This window comes from Phasianus colchicus, chromosome 26 (genome assembly GCF_987193195.1).
Source record: "Phasianus colchicus chromosome 26, bPhaCol1.hap1.1, whole genome shotgun sequence".
Classification (NCBI taxonomy): domain Eukaryota; kingdom Metazoa; phylum Chordata; class Aves; order Galliformes; family Phasianidae; genus Phasianus; species Phasianus colchicus.
The window spans coordinates 2080082-2095384 of NC_143461.1; the positions used below are offsets into that span (position 1 = coordinate 2080082).

At 64.6% G+C, this 15303-nt stretch overlaps 2 protein-coding genes across 3 annotated transcripts; one reads left to right on the forward strand and one right to left on the reverse strand.

Annotated features, from left to right (window-relative positions):
* Positions 1-437: 437 nt before the first annotated feature.
* FAM171A2 (family with sequence similarity 171 member A2) lies at positions 438-10143 on the forward strand. 2 transcript variants are annotated; one of them, XM_090124970.1, is made up of 9 exons: positions 438-577; positions 2702-2929; positions 4305-4397; positions 5611-5763; positions 5863-6039; positions 6343-6459; positions 6538-6664; positions 7975-9057; positions 9997-10143. In XM_090124970.1, the coding sequence occupies exons 1-9, from the start codon at positions 502-504 to the stop codon at positions 10049-10051; spliced, it is 2109 nt and encodes a 702-aa protein (XP_089981096.1). In that variant the 5' UTR covers positions 438-501; the 3' UTR covers positions 10052-10143. The 2 variants fall into 2 exon arrangements, with proteins under 2 accessions (XP_089981096.1, XP_089981095.1); XM_090124969.1 differs by lacking the exon at positions 438-577 and having other exon boundaries at positions 1439-2929.
* A 38-nt stretch (positions 10144-10181) lies between these two features.
* On the reverse strand, positions 10182-14725 carry GRN (granulin precursor). The gene is made up of 7 exons (XM_031601004.2): positions 14472-14725; positions 14232-14403; positions 12422-12525; positions 12239-12335; positions 12053-12150; positions 10654-10881; positions 10182-10319 (listed from the first exon to the last, which is right to left on the reverse strand). The coding sequence occupies exons 1-7, from the start codon at positions 14619-14621 to the stop codon at positions 10236-10238; spliced, it is 933 nt and encodes a 310-aa protein (XP_031456864.2). The 5' UTR covers positions 14622-14725; the 3' UTR covers positions 10182-10235.
* Between the last annotated feature and the right edge of the window lie 578 nt (positions 14726-15303).

Consider the following 15303-nt stretch of genomic DNA (forward strand, 5'->3'; position numbering starts at 1 on the left):
CTTTGGAGGGGTCCCTACAGAGGTTCACTATGGAGGGTCCCTAAAGGGGAGGGGGGCTCACTATGGGGTGTCCGTATGGGGGGAGCCCTCTGAGAGGGTCTCTATGGGGGGGTCCCTATGGTCGGGGCTCATTATGGGATGTCCCTTTGGAGGGGATGTCACTATGGAGGGTCCATAAGGGGGGGGTGTCCTATGGGGGTCCCTAAGAGGGGGGGCTCATTATGGGGTGTCCTATGGGGGTCCCTATGGTCTGGGGTCGCTATGAGCTGTCCCTACAGGGGGGCCCTTTTGGGGGCGGTCCCTCTGGGGGGGGGGGGGGGGGGTCTCCCTGTAGGGGGCGCGCAGTGCGCGTTCACGCGCGGGTTCGGCGGTGCGCGGCGGTGCCGCCAGGCGGAGCCCGGCCCTCGCGGTGCGGGGAGGGGGGGGGGCGCGGGGGGGGCTCGGGGCGGTGCGGGGCGGTGCGGGGCGGCCATGGAGCCGTAGCGGAGCGGTGCGGGCACGATGCGGCCCCGCCGCCCCCCCCCCTTCCTCCTCCTCCTCCTCCTCCTGTCGGCTGCGGGCGGGCGGGGGGCGATGGGTGAGTGCTTTGTGTGCGGGGGGGGGCGGCAGCGACCCCCGTCGGGGTGTGCGGATGTCACCGCGGCGGGGATGGGGCGGGTCCCCCTATAGGTGTGGGGTGCGGGGGGGTCCTTAGGCGCTGCCGTAGGGCTGCGGGGTGGGGGTCCTCGCGGTGATGGGTGGGGGGCGACGGGGGGGAATGCTGTGCGGCGGGGGGGGGCGTAGGCTTTGGGGAGGGGAGGGGGCTGCGGGGGGGGACGGAGGGGGGTCCCGGGGTGCGGGTGGGGCGGGGGGGGGCGTAGGCGGTGCGTTGGGGGCCGCGGGGTGGGCGTGGGGGGATGGGGTGGGGAGGGGGAGATGGGGCGGGGATGGGGTGGGCGGGGGGGGATGGGCGGGGGGCGCTGGGGGTGAACGGGGGGCACCGGTGGGGGGGGGCACGGGGGGCAGCGGAGGGGATGGGGGTGGGGCCCACGGGCCGTGGGGGGGTCCGGGGGGCGGCGTCCCACGGGGGCGTCGTGGCCGCGGGTGGCGGTTGGGGGGGGGGGTCCCCACCACCACCCCTCCCCGCTCCCCAAAGCCCCCCCGCGGCGTTCAGGCAGCGCCGTGCGGGGGGGTGGGACCCCACTTTTGTGCCGCGGGACACGTGGTGCCCCCTCCCCCCCCCCCCCGCCTCGTGCCACCTGTCCCCAACAGCGGGGGGACATCCGTGCCACGCAGCGACAGCTGCCCCCAAGAGTCGGGACCCCCCCCCGCCCCCACCCCCAAAAGCGCATCGCTTCCCTCCGCCCACCAGCATTTGGGGCCGCCCCACAATGGGGGTGATGACTGGGGGGGGGGGGGTTGAGGGTCAGGGCGACGCTCGGGGTGGGGGGGTGTCCCGAAATCACTGGGGGTATTGGGGGGGGGATGGCTGAGGTCGTTGCCATGGTGACGGCAGCGGGCTGAGGATGCTGCGCGGTCTGTGAGGGATCCGCCGGCGTGGGGGGGCTGGGAGGATGGGGGTGGGATCCCCCCCCTGTGCCCACCCCGCCCCATAGCTGTGTGTGGGCCCACGGAATCCCACTGTGTGCTGTGGGGGGGCACCTGGGGGGAGTTGTGGGGGGGGGGGTTGTCACTCTGTGGGGTGGAGGTGGGCGCCCTGCTGTGACGGGGCCCCTGACCCCGTGAGGTGGCACCAGTGACCTTACTGGGATGGATCCCAAACCTTACTGGGACGGGTCTGCCATTCGTTGGGGTGGTGCCCAGGACCCCACTGGGATGGGTTCCGCTCATCCTGGCAGGGTGGTGCCCACGACCCCATAAGAAGGTGCCCGTGACCTTACAGGGATGGGATCCCACCACTTGTTGGAACGGGTCCCACCAGCTTATTGGGGTGGGTCCCACCACATTTTGGGATGGTGCCCATGGCCTTACTGGGATGGGTGCTCTCACTTTACTGGGATGAGCCCCACCATTTGTTGGGATGGTGCCCATGACCCTATAAGATGATGCCCAAGACCTTACTGTGATGGGTTCTATCACATGTTGGGATGGTGCTCATGACCATACTGGGATCCCACCACCTTGCTTGGATGTGTCCCATCGTGTTTTGGGATGATGCCCATGAGCTCACTGAGATGGGTCCCACAACCTTACTGGGGTGGGTCCCACAACCTTAGTGGGATTGTCCCCATGGCCTTACTGGGATGGTGCCCACTGCCTTACTGAGGTTGCCCCCATGGCCTTACTTGGATGTGTCCCACCACGTATTGGGATGGTGCCCGTGACACCATAAGATAATGCCCATGTCCTTACTGGGATGGGTCCCACAGCCTGAGTGGGATGGTGCCCGTGACCTTATTGGGATGGGTCCCACCGTTTGTTGGGATTTTGGCCATGATCTTACTGGGGTGGGTGCTCTCACCTTACTGGGGTGGGTGCTCTCACCTTACTGGGGTGGGTGCTCTCACCTTACTGGGCTGGGTCCCACCACGTGTTGGTTGGCACCCACCACCCCATAAGATGGTGCCCAGGACCTACTGGGACATTGCCCACCACTTTACTGGGATGGGCCCCTCCGCCCTGGCAGGACGGTGCCCACAGCCCCGCGGTGCCGTACCAGTGACCCTACAGGGACACATCCCACCCCCCCGTGTCCCCACAGACGTCCTGCTGAAGGTACAGGTGTACGAGAGCGGTGCGCTCACCCCGCTGCCCCAGACCAACCTGGAGGTTCTGGGACCCCGCGGCTCTCTGGCCACCGGGACCACCGACCACGAGGGCGGGGGGGTCCTGCCCCTGTCCTACAGCCTGGGCACGTGGGTGCTGGTCAGTGCAACCCGACGGGGCTTCGTCACCTCCACCGTGCCCTGGCGTGTCACCAAACTGCCGCGTGAGTTGGGACCCCCACCCCTGGGGGGGGATCTGGGAATGAAGCGAGACTCGATTCCTTATGGGGGGTCCCGAGCCCTTCTTTGGGGTCCCAATCCTCGACTGGGGACCTTTTGTGGGGCTCCAGTCCCTTAATGGGGTGCCTGGATGCATCCCAGTCCCTTGCTGGGGGACTCTGATCCCTTACTGGGGGGCTTTGAGCCATTATGCGGCCCCATCCCCTTCCTAGGGGGTCCCAGCCCCTTACTGGGGGGCTTAGAGCCCTTATGGGGAGCCCAGCCCCCTACTGGTGTTTGGGAGCCTCCCAGTCCCTTGCTGAGGGGCTCTGATCCCTTACTGGGGGACTCACAGCCCTTATGGGGGGGCCCAACCCCTTCTTTGGGGGTCCCAATCCCCTACTGGGGGCCTCAGAGCCCTTTTGGGGAACCTCAGCCCCTTACTGGAGGATTCCAATCCCATACTGGGGGCTTCCAGTTCTTTACTGGGGGGAGTCTGATCCCTTTTAGGGGATCCAACTCCCTTTCTGGGGGTTCCAGGCCTTTTATAAGGAGCTCAGAGCCTTTTTGGCAGAGCCCAGCCCACTGCTGGGGTGCTTGGGGTCCTCCCAGTACCATACTGGGGGACCTGATCGCTTACTGGGGGGCTTAGAGCTGTTATGAGATCCTTTACTGGGCGGCTCTGATCCCTTATGGGGTACCCCATCTTCTTCCTAGGGGGTCCTGGGGGGCTTAGAGCCCTTCTGGGGGGCCCAGCCCCTTATTGGGGTGCCCTGGGACAGCCCAGACCCTTACCGGGGGGCTCTGATCCCTTACTGGGAGTTCTGTGCCCTTGTAGGGGCCCCATCCTCTTCCTAGGGGATCCCAATCCCCTACTGGGGGTTCAGGACCCTTCTGGGGGACCCCAGCCTCTTATTGGGATGCCTGGGGGCTTTCCAGTCCCTTGCTGGGGGGCTTAGAGCTCTAAGAGGCCCCCAACCCTTTTTGGGGGGTTCCCAATCCCTTACCTGGGGGCTCAGAGCCCCGTTAAGACCCCCAGCTCCTTACTGGGGGACCCCGATCCCTTACTGGGAGACCCCAGCCCCTTACTGAGACCCCGCTCCCATCGCAGGCAGTGACGTGTCCCTGTGGGGGGGGTGTTGTTGGCGCTGACGTCCCCGGGGGGGTCACCCTGGGCTCAGTGCCAGCCCCTGCCCCGGGGCGGCCGTGTCACTGCGGGGGGGGGGAACAGCATCAATGGGGTCACCTTGCTGTGGGGTGGGACGTGGAGCAGTCGGGCCGGGGGGAGTCGGAAGGGGGGTGGAAGGGGTGCAGAGGTTGGGGTGAGCAAGGGTTGGGGGGCACGGGACCCCCACCTCACCTCCCCCCCCCCACACACAGTGTACGCCTCCATCAGCCTGTACCTGCAGCCCGAGCGCCCCGCCACCCTCATCCTGTACGAGGACCTGGTGCAGATCCTGCTGGGCCCCCCCGGTGAGTGGGGCACCCAAATGTCCTACAGACAGCTGTGGGGCCACCCACCCTAAAATGTGCCATAGCTTGCCATGGGGCCACCACCCCTGGTGCCATATAGGTGACTATGGGAGCACCACCCCTGGGTGTCCTACAGCTTGCCATGGGGCTGCCAACCCTAGATGTCCTACAGCTTGCCATGGGGCTGCCAACCCTAGATGTCCTACAGATGACTATGGGGCCGCCAACCCGTAGCACACTCAGATGTCCCATAGATTCCCATGGGGCCACCACCCCTGGCTGCCATATAGTTGACTATAGGACTATCACCCCAGGATATCCTACAATTGACTATGGGGCCACCAACCCATAGCACACTCAGATGTCCCATGGCTTGCCATGGGGCCACCACCCTTGGGTGCCCTACAGTTGACCATGAAGCCACCACTGGTGGGTGCCATATAGTTGACTATAGAACCACTGCCCCCAGTTGACTATGGGGTCACCAACCCTGGGTGACTTATAAGTGGCTATGTGGCCACCAACCCGTAGCACACTCAGATGTCCCATAGATTCCCATGGGGCCACCACCTCTGGGTGCCATATATTGACTACAGGACTGTCACCCCAGGGTATCCTACAATTGACTATGGGGCCACCAACCCGTAGCACACTCAGATGTCCCATAGCTTGCCATGGGGCCACCACTCTTGGGTGCCCTATGGTTGATCATGGAGCCACCACCTTTAGGTGCCATATAGTTGACTATAGGACCACTGCCCCCAGGGTATCCTATAGTTGACTATGGGGCCACCAACCCGTAGCACACTCAGACGTCCCATAGATTCCCATGGGGCCACCACCCCTGGTGCCATATAGTTGACTGTGGGAGCACCACCCTTGGTTGTCCTACAGCTTGCCATGGAGCTGCCAACCCTAGATGTCCTACAACTGACTATGGGGCCACCAACCCGTAGCACACTCAGATGTCCCATAGCTTGCCATGGGGCCACCACCCTTGGGTGCCCTATGGTTGACCATGGAGCCACCACCACTGGGTGCCATATAGTTGACTATAGGACCACTGCCCGTAGGGTATCCTACAGTTGACTATGGGGCCACCAACCCGTAGCACACTCAGATGTCCCATAGCTAGCCATGGGGCCACCACCCTTGGGTGCCCTACGATTGCCCACAGGACACCAACCCCACAGCTCTGTCCCTGACCCCACAGGTGCTCGGGCTCAGCCATGGGCGCAGTTCCAGCGCCGCGCCGCCCGCCTGCCGCGCAGCTCCACGTACAGCCAGCTCTGGGCATCGCTCACCGCCGCCACCGCGCCGCGAGACCTCCGCAGCTTCCCTGCCTTCCTGGGGGCTGACAGCGGCGGTATGGGGGCACCGGCACCGGGGGGAGGGTGTGGGACGCACGCAGGGTGTGGGACGCACGCAGGGTCCCGTCTGCTCACCCCGCTGCCCTCATCTCCAGCCAATGCCACCTGGTTGGAGCTGTCACCCGTGGCTGCGCTCGGCGTCCGTCTGTTCACCGGGAACGGCACCGAGGTGCAGCTGGCAGGACCCGTCCATCTGTCCGTCCCGCTCAGCTCCGAGTCCGGCGCCGTGGCGGCCACCAGTGTGCCTGCATGGAGGTTTGACCCCAAAAGCGGTGAGCGGTGGGATGGGGGGGGTGGTGGTGGTGGGGAACGGGAGTGGGGTGGTGGTGGGTGGGTGGTGATGGCCGTGGGCAATAGAATGTGAGAGGTGGCCATGGGTGGTGGGGGATGGGGGCTGCGGGAATGGGGTGGTGGTGGGGGGCAGTGGGAGCGTGGGTGATGGCTGTGGGTGGGTGGTGGTGGCCATGGGCAGTAGGAATGGGGGGGTGGTGGCCGTGGGCAATGGGAGCCGTGGTGGTGCTGGCTGTGGTGGAGCTCGGGGTCCCGCCCCACCTTGATGGTCCGTGTCCCCGTAGGGCTGTGGGTCCGCAATGGGACGGGGCTGATCCGCAGGGAGGGCCAGCAGCTCTACTGGACCTTCGTGGCCCCCCAGCTGGGCTACTGGGCAGCGGCAGTGCCCTCTCCTAGCCCAGGTAGGACCCCCGCGGGGGGAGGAGTTGTGGTGCCCCGGGGGGGTGGCCATGCCGCATCCCAGCTCGGTGTCCCCGCAGGGCTGGTGGCCGTGGCTGCGGGCATGAAGGACATCACGGCGTACCACACCATCTTCCTGCTCACCATCCTGGGCGCGCTGGCCCTGCTCGTGCTCACCCTGCTCTGCCTCCTCATCTACTACTGCAGGTCAGCGCCGGCCTCCCCACGCTGCCCATGGGGTCCTGCGGCCGGCTGCGGGGTCACGGTGCGCTTGGCACCCATGGGTGGCTGATAGTTGGTTATGGGGTGTCCCACCTGCTTGGCACTCACAGACATCCCATACTTGGCCGTGGGGGGGTCCGCCACCTGCTTGGCACCCACAGACATCCCATAGTCGGTTATGAGTTCCACCACTTGCCTGGCACCCTCGGACATCCCATAGCTGCTTATGGGTTCCACATCTCCTGCCGCTCGCAGACATCCTATAACTTGCCATGGGGCCACCAACCCTATCTGTGCTACAGTTGACTATGGGGCCACCAACTCATACCACCCTCAGATGCCCTCTAGCTGGCCATGGGGACCACCAACCCTGAGCATCCTGTGGTTGGCTGTGGGGCCACCAGCCACATGTGCCCTACAGTTGACTATGGGGTCTGCTAACCCCAGATGTCCCATACCTGGCTGTGGGACCACCAAGCCTTGGTGCACCATAGTGGACTGTGGGGCCACCAAACCTGAATGTCCTATGGTTGGCTATGGGGCCACCAGCTGTGGGTGCCCTATAGCAGACTGTGGGGCCACCAGCCATTGGTGCCCTACAGTTCACTATCGGGCCACCAACCTTTCGTGTCCCACAGTTCACTATGGGGTCCACCAACACTGAATGTCCTACAGTTGACTATGGTGTCTACCACTCTTGGGTGCCCTGTAGCTGACTATAGGACCACCACCCCTGGGTGTCTTGTAGTTGACTATGGGATCTACCAACCCTTGATATCCTATAGCCGACTGTGGTGATGACCAGCCTTGGATGCCCTATAGCTGACTATGGGACCACCACCCCTGAGTGTCTTATAATTGACCACAGGGTCTTCCAACCCCAAATGCCCTATACCTGGCTATGGGACCACCATCCCTGGCTATGGGGCCACCGCCCTGGGTGTCTTGTAGTTGACTATGGGATCTACCAACTCTTGATGTCCTATAGCTGACTATGGTGATGACCAGCCTTGGATGCCCTATAGCTGACTATGGGACCACCACCCCTGAGTGTCTTATAATTGACTACGGGGTCTTTCAACCCCAAATGTCCTATACCTGGCTATGGGACCACACCACCCTTGGGTTTCTTAAGGGTTGGCAGACCATGGGATCTACCGACCCTCGATGTCCTATAGCTGACTATGGTGATGACCACCCTTGGGTGCCCTGCAGCAGACTGTGGGACCACCCCCCCCGTGGGGGCCGTGGTTACGGGACGCACTCCCCACATTGTCCCCCCGCCGTCCCCACAGGCGCCGCTGCCTGAAGCCACGCCAGCAGCACCGCAAGCTGCCGCTGTCGGGGACGTTGGACGCCTCCAAGCGGGACCAGGCCACGTCCATGTCACAGCTCAACCTCATCTGCAGCAGCCACCTGGAGACCGCGTCCTCGGGGGGCGACACGGAGGCTCACACCCCCGTCCTCAAATTCGACAGCTCCCGCGAGGACTTCTTCAAGCAGGTCCCCACCTCCGCGCCCCAAACGTCCTCCAGCACCGCGCCGCGCCGCTGCCACCCCCGCGAGGACTTCACCCCCGCCGAGGGTCCCCCCGCAGCCCCGCATGGAGCCGAAGTGCCGCCGTCCGACCCGCTGCCGCCGCCGCCGCCGCCGCCGCCGCGGCCGCCGTCACTGGGAGCGCCCATGGGGCCGGCGATGGGGCCGGCGATGGGGCCGGCGATGGGGCCGCCGGGGCCGCTGATCCTGTGCGGAGCGCTGGAGGGTCCGCAGGAGGACGTGTACCGCGGCGTGGTGCCCACCCTGCTCATCCCCGCGCGCTACATGCGCCTGGACGGGGCCGCCGAGGGCGCCCAGCAGCTGGAAGCCACCAACCCGGCGACGGCGGCGAGCGGCTCGAGCCAGGCTGCGGCCCCGTCCCAAGGGGGCGGCGGCGGCCCGGTGGCCATCCCCGTGCTGCTGAACGAGTCCGCGGTGGCTCAGCTCAACGGCGAGCTGCAGGCGCTGGCCGAGCAGAAGCTGGTGGCCCCGCGCGCCTGGTTCGTGTCCCTGGACGGCCGCGCGTCCCACGTCCGCCACTCCTACATCGACCTGCAGGGCGGCGACAGAGGGCCGCCCCCGCCCCGCTCGCGGCCGCCGCCCCCCCGCGGCCCCCCGTCGCCCGAGGACAGCGCCCTGGCCCCGCTGCTGGGGGGTCCCCCCGCGGGGCGCCGCGGGGCCGGGGGCAGCGGGTGCAGCAGTGCCTCCGAGCCGCCCCGGGACTCCCCCAGCAGCCCCGAGGACGAGGCGGGCGACGGGGGAGAGGGCGGCGACGACGGGGGGGACCGCAAGAGCCCCTGGCAGAGGAGGGAGGAGCGGCCGCTCATGGTCTTCAACGTCAAGTAAGTGCCGCGGCCCCCATCCTCGTCTCCATCCCATCGCTGTCCCCATCTCCACCGCGTCTCCATCCCATCCCTGTGCCCATCCCATCCCTGTGCCCATCCCATCCCTGTGCCCATCCCACCCCTGTGCCCATCCCATCTCCATTTCTATCATCTCCATCTCCATCCCATCTCCCCCTCCATTTCTGTGTCCATCCCCATCTCCACCCCCATCTCCGTTTCTATCCGCACCTCCACCGTTCCCATTCCTGGCCCCATCCCCACCCTTAATCCCCATCCCAGTTCCTGTCCCAATTCCACTCCCCATCTCTATCTCCTCCATATCCCCATCCCCATCCTCTTTACCTCTCCATCTCCATTCTCACGTCCACCCCTCCCCAGCCCCATCTCCATCCATCCCCATCTCCACTCCATCCAGTCCCTGTTTTCATCCCCATCCCAGTTCCTGTTCCCATCTCCATCTCCATCCCCTTTCCTTCTCCATCTCCATCTCCTTCCTGTTCTCCATTCCCATCCCTGTGTCCCTCTCTCCATCCCATCACAATTTCCATCCACCAGCTCCATTCCCACCTCTGCTTCAACTCCATCCATCCCCATCCCTTTCCACCTCCACCCCCATCCCCATTTCTCCCATCCCTATTTCCAACACAATCTCCATTCTCACCTCCATCCCCATCCCCATCCCCCCTCCACATCTCACCCTATTCCCACCCCCACCCCTCCCCCGCCCCTCCTCCATCCTGTCCCTGTCCCCCTCCCACCCCACATCCCTGCCCCATGGGCACCCCAAGTCCCCCCTCCTCTCCCATAGCACTTCTCCCCCCCATCCCTGCTGTCCCCACGACCATTCCACCCAGGGTGGGGGTGCAGTGGGTGGGACAGGGCTGGGACCCCCCCACATCCCCCATTATTAACACAAACCCATTTGTGTCCCCACAGGACGGGGGGGTCTGGCACTGCCCCCCGGGCCAGCGGTGCCTCCAAGCTGCCATAGGGATGGGGTGGGGGGGAGGAGGGCAGAACCCCCCCCCCAGACCCCACTGTGGATTTTAGATACCATTAATATATAAAATCCCATTGACACATCGCTGCCTCCGCCTCTTCCTCCCCCAAAATCGTTTGGGTTTTTTTTCCTACAAACCCTTTATTGGGGTGGGGGGGTCACAGCCCCGGGGGGGTCACAGCTTCTCGCAGCTCTGCGTGGCGACGTCGCAGGTGTAGCCCTGGGGGCAGCAGTGCTGGTGGTCCTTGCAGCACACAGCCTGGGGGGGGGGGAGGACATGTCACAGGGGGGAGGGACATCGTGCCACCCACTGCCACCACCCCATGCCACCCCACTGTCCCTACTGCGGGTGCGCCCCCATTGTCACCCTCGTGCATCCCCCAGGAATGGGGACACAAAGGGGGGGTTGGGGCAGCGATGGGGAGGAGGAGCCACTTCCCCTCCTGTCCCCAAAGCCCCCCACAGATCTGCCTGACCCCAAACCCCCACCACCCCAACATTCCCCCACCCAGTGCCACCTCACCCCAAACTCCCACCACCCGTTGCCCCCTGACAGTGCCACCCTACCCCCCCCGACCCCCCCCAGCCCCCACCTGCTCCAGGGGGCAGCACCCCCACGCGCCCCCGCTCAGCCTGCAGCAGGTGCTCCCGTCGGGACAGCTCGTCTTGTCGTCGCACCGCACGTCCCCACCCCGACCCCACAGTGCTGGGGTCTTCTTCAGCCACGGCAGGCGGAGCCCCCCCTGCAGGCACGTCCCCCCCTCGGGGTCGCAGGTGTAGCCCTGGGGGCAGCAGTGGATGTGGTCGGGGCAGCACACGGCCTGGGGGGGGACAGAGGGGTGTCAGCACTGACCCTACAGCGGTGGGGCTGCCCCCTGCGCCCTGCAGGGGTATAGGGGACAACTGACCCCGTCCCATTGAGGACAGGGAGACATCTGTCCTTGTCCCAGCATGGGGACAGGAGGACATCTGCTCCTGTTCCATTGGGGACGCTGTCCCCAACCCTCCAGGTTCAGGAGGACATCTGTCCGTGTCCCAGCACGGGGACAGGGGACACTCGATCCCACCCCATGCAGGACATGGGGACAATGGCTCTGTCCCCATCCGTCTGTGTCCCATCATGGCACAGGGCACCAAACCTTGGGGACAACCTTAGGGACATCTGTCCTTGTGCCATCAGGGAACCTAGGGACAAGGGACGCCCAACCCCACTCCATGGAGGACATGGGGACATCTGTCCTTGTCCTGTCATGGCTCTGGGGACACCCAACCCCATGCCACGTAGGACAGGGGGATATCTGTCCTTGTCCCAACATGGGGACAGGGGACACCCTACTCCATCCCGTGGAGGACACAGGGACAACTGCTCTTGTCCCATTGTGGGGACATCTGTCCTTGCTCCATCATGGCTCTGGGGCACCCAACCCCATCCCATATATAAAATGGGGAATCTACCCTTGTACCCATGTCCCAGCATGGGACACCTAACTTCGTCCCTTGGAGGACATGGGGACAATGGCTCTGGTCCCAGCATGGGGACACCTGTCCTTGTCCCATCGTGGCTCTGGGGACACCCAACCCCACCCCATGCAGGACACAGAGACATCTGTCCGTGTGTCAGCATGGGGACAGGGGACAACAGACTCCATCCTATGGAGGACATGCGACATCTGCTCTTGTCCCAACATGGGGACACCTGTCCTTGTCCCATCACGGCTGTGGGGACACCCAACCCCATCCCATATAGAAGACAGGGAATCTACCCTTGTCCCAGCATGAGACACCCAACTTCATCCCTTGGAGGACATGGGGACAATGGCTCTGGTCCCAGCATGGGGACACCCATCCGTGTCCCATCGTGGCTCTGGGGACACCCAACCCCATCCCATCCAGGGGACATCAGTCCTCATCCCATCCCAAGTCGGTGACAATGCCCTCATCCCTCCCACCCACCTGTGACCCCCCTGCGACCCCCCCACGTCCCCACATCACCTGTTCCAGGGGGCAGCACCCCCACTCCCCAGAGCTCAGCCTGCAGCACGTGTTCCCGTCGGGGCAGCTCATCTCATCGTCACACTTCACGTCACCAACTGAGGACAACACGATGGGTCACCGACGTCCCCTCCATCCCCAGCTGGGGCCGTGGGGGTGGCCGTGGGGGTGGCCGTGTCCCCTTACCGTGTGCCACGTCCCGCCCCGAGGTGCACATGGAGCGCTGCAGGTCACACGTGGTGCCTTGGGGACAGCAGTGCCACCCATCACCGCAGCACACCGCCTGCGTGGGGACAACGCGGTGACGGCACGGCCCGGACCGTGTGCCATGTGCCACCGCCGCGGGGGGACGCCTGGGGACACACTCACGTTCTGTAGGGGACAGCAGCCGTACCGCCCCGATGGCAGCTGGCAGCACGTGGCACTGTCGGGACACGCGGAGCTGTTGTCGGGACATGTCACCTGGCGCAGCGCTGCGGGGAGCGGTGTCACCGTCAGCACATGGGGACAGGGATGGGACGTGGGGACGTGGGGACAGGGATGTGTCATAGGCAGGGATTGGGCGTGGGGACACAGGGACACGTCGTATTCAGTGCTGGGACAGGGATGTGGGAATGTGAGGACAGAGGGACACGCCATATCCAGCACTGGGACATGGGGACATGGGGACATGCCATGCTCAGTGCCATGACATGAGGACGTGGGGACCAAGGGACACGGGGACATTCCATATCCAGTGCCAGGATACAGGGGGACAAAGGGACATGGGGACAAAGGGACACGGGGACAAAGGGATGTGCCATAGTCAGTGCTGGGACATGAGGGCATGGGGACCATACGAGGTGGTGGCACTGAGGAACTGCAGGCCACAGGGTGAGTACAAGGGGACATGGGGACATTGTGGGGACATGGGGACATAGGGACATTCCATACACAGTGCCAGGACATGGGGAGAGGGATGTCATACCCACTGCTGGGACACGGGGATATGGGGATATGGGGACAGGGATGTGCCAGACTCAGTGCCATGACATGGGGACATGGGGACACAGGGACATGCCATACCCACTGCTGGGACATGGGGATGTGGGGACATGGGGACACAGGGACACGGGGATATTCTGTACACAATGCCAGGACAGGGGGACATGGGGACCCAAGGATGTGCTGTACCCAGGGACATGGCTTGGGGACACGGGGACACGGAAGTGCCATACCCACTGCTGGGACGTGGGGACAGGGATGTGGAGGGGGGCGGTTCCCAGTTCCCCCCATTGCCTCCCAGTTCCCCTCCCCACGTCTCCCAGTTTCCCCCCAGTGCTTCAGTGCACTCCAGTCCCAAGGGCCCCCCGCTTCCCCCAGGGTCTCCCAGCACTTCCCAGCTTCCCATTTCTCCCAGTTCCCCCCCCCAGTGCCTCCCAGTTTCCCCAGTCCCAAGAATCCCCACATCTCCCAGTACTCCCAGTCCCTCCCAGTTTGCTCCAGTCCCCCCCAGTACTCCCAGTTTCCCCACCGCCTCCCAGTTCCAGTGGGGACACTGGAGACATCCCATACCCAGTGCTGGGACATGGGGACATGGAGATGTGGGGACATGAAGATGGGGACAAGAGGACAGGGATGTGTCACACCCAGTGCTGGGACGTGGGGACATGGGGACAGGGATGTGCCATACCAGTGTCAGAATACGGGGACATGGGGACACGAGGACACGGGTGTGCCATACCCACTGCTGGGACATGGGGACATGGAGATGTGGGGACATGAGGATGGGGACAAGAGGACAGGGATGTGCCCTACCCAGTGTCAGAATATGGGGACATGGGGACATGGATGTGCCATACCCACTGCTGGGACATGGGGACATGGAGACAGGGGGACAGGGATGTGCCCTACCCAGTGTCAGAACATGGGGACACGAGGACACGGGTGTGCCATACCCACTGCTGGGACATGGGGACATGGAGATGTGGGGACATCAGGATGGGGACAAGAGGACAGGGATGTGCCATACCCAGTGTCGGAATATGGGGACATGGGGACATGGATGCACCATACCCACTGCTGGGACATGGGGACATGGATGTGCCATACCCAGTGCCAGGACACGGGGACAGGGATATGGCACAACCAGTGCTGGGACGTGGAGATGTGGGGACACGGGGGCAGGGCCGTGCCATACCCACTGCAGGGACGCGGGGCCGAGGTCGTGCCGTGGCACCACGGGGTCTCTTCCACGCCGGGAATTTGGTGGCCATGGGGACGTCCCCCACGGGCGACACGCAGCGTCCGCGCTCCAAATCGCAGCTGGTGGCGCGGGGACAGCAGTGCTCCTCATCCTGGCAGCACACCGCCTGCGCGGCACCAACCGTGTCACCCCCGTCCCCATATCACCCCACGTCACCCCATGGTGTCCCCGTACCTCCGGCATAGGGCAGCAGCCCCAGGCTCCCCTCGCGGTGACGCAGCACGTGGTGTTTTGGGGACACTCGGAGGCGCCGTCGGGGCACCGCAGCGCCGTCACGGCAGCGACCCCAACCAGGGTCAACCACAGCCTCACCGCCGTCCTCATGGCTGGGGCACCTGTGGGCAGCACCGCCCCCCCCCACCGCGCCCGTGCCTCAGTTTCCCCGTTCCCAAAGCTCTGCCCCACAGCCCCCCCCGCCCCATAGCTCTTCCAACCCCCCAGTCCCACACCCCCACCCCACAGCTCCCTCGGCCCCATGGCTCCTCCAGCCCCATAGTGTTCCCGACCCCCTCCCCATAGCTCCCCCCACTCCTCAGCTCGCTCCGTCCTATAAGATCCTCCACCCCATAGCTGCCCTCACCCCTGAACCCATTGGTCTCTCCCACCACACAGCTCCCCCCACCCCATAGCACCCCCCACCCCATAGCACCCCTGACCCCATAGCTCCCCTCACCCTATAGCACCTCTAACCCCATAGCACCCCTGACCCCATAGCTCCCCTCACCCTATAGCTCCTCTATCCCCATAGCATCCATGACCCCATAGCTCCCCTCACCCCATAGCTCCTCTAACCCCACAGCACCCCCGACCCCATAGCTCCCCTCACCCCATAGCTCCTCTAACCCCATAGCACCCCTGACCCCATAACACCCCCTACCCTATAGCTCTCCCCACCCCATAGCTCCCCTCACAACACAACTCCACCCCATAACAGCCCCTCACCCCATAGCACCCCCCATCCCATAATACCCCCTAGGCCATAGCTGCCCCCACCCCAAATCTCCTC

Excerpts from the sequence above, each read along its gene's own strand:
- FAM171A2 (XM_090124969.1), top strand. The coding sequence starts at position 2,380 with ATGGTGCCCGTGACCTTATTGGGATGGGTCCCACCGTTTGTTGGGATT. Across the intron at positions 5,764-5,862 it reads CCTGGGGGCTGACAGCGGCG|CCAATGCCACCTGGTTGGAG; the intron begins GTATGGGGGCAC and ends CCTCATCTCCAG. Across the intron at positions 6,040-6,342 it reads GAGGTTTGACCCCAAAAGCG|GGCTGTGGGTCCGCAATGGG; the intron begins GTGAGCGGTGGG and ends GTGTCCCCGTAG.
- GRN (XM_031601004.2), bottom strand. The coding sequence starts at position 14,621 with ATGAGGACGGCGGTGAGGCTGTGGTTGACCCTGGTTGGGGTCGCTGCC. Across the intron at positions 14,404-14,471 it reads GCTGCTGCCCTATGCCGGAG|GCGGTGTGCTGCCAGGATGA; the intron begins GTACGGGGACAC and ends GGTGCCGCGCAG. Across the intron at positions 12,151-12,238 it reads GGGGCGGGACGTGGCACACG|TTGGTGACGTGAAGTGTGAC; the intron begins GTAAGGGGACAC and ends TGTTGTCCTCAG.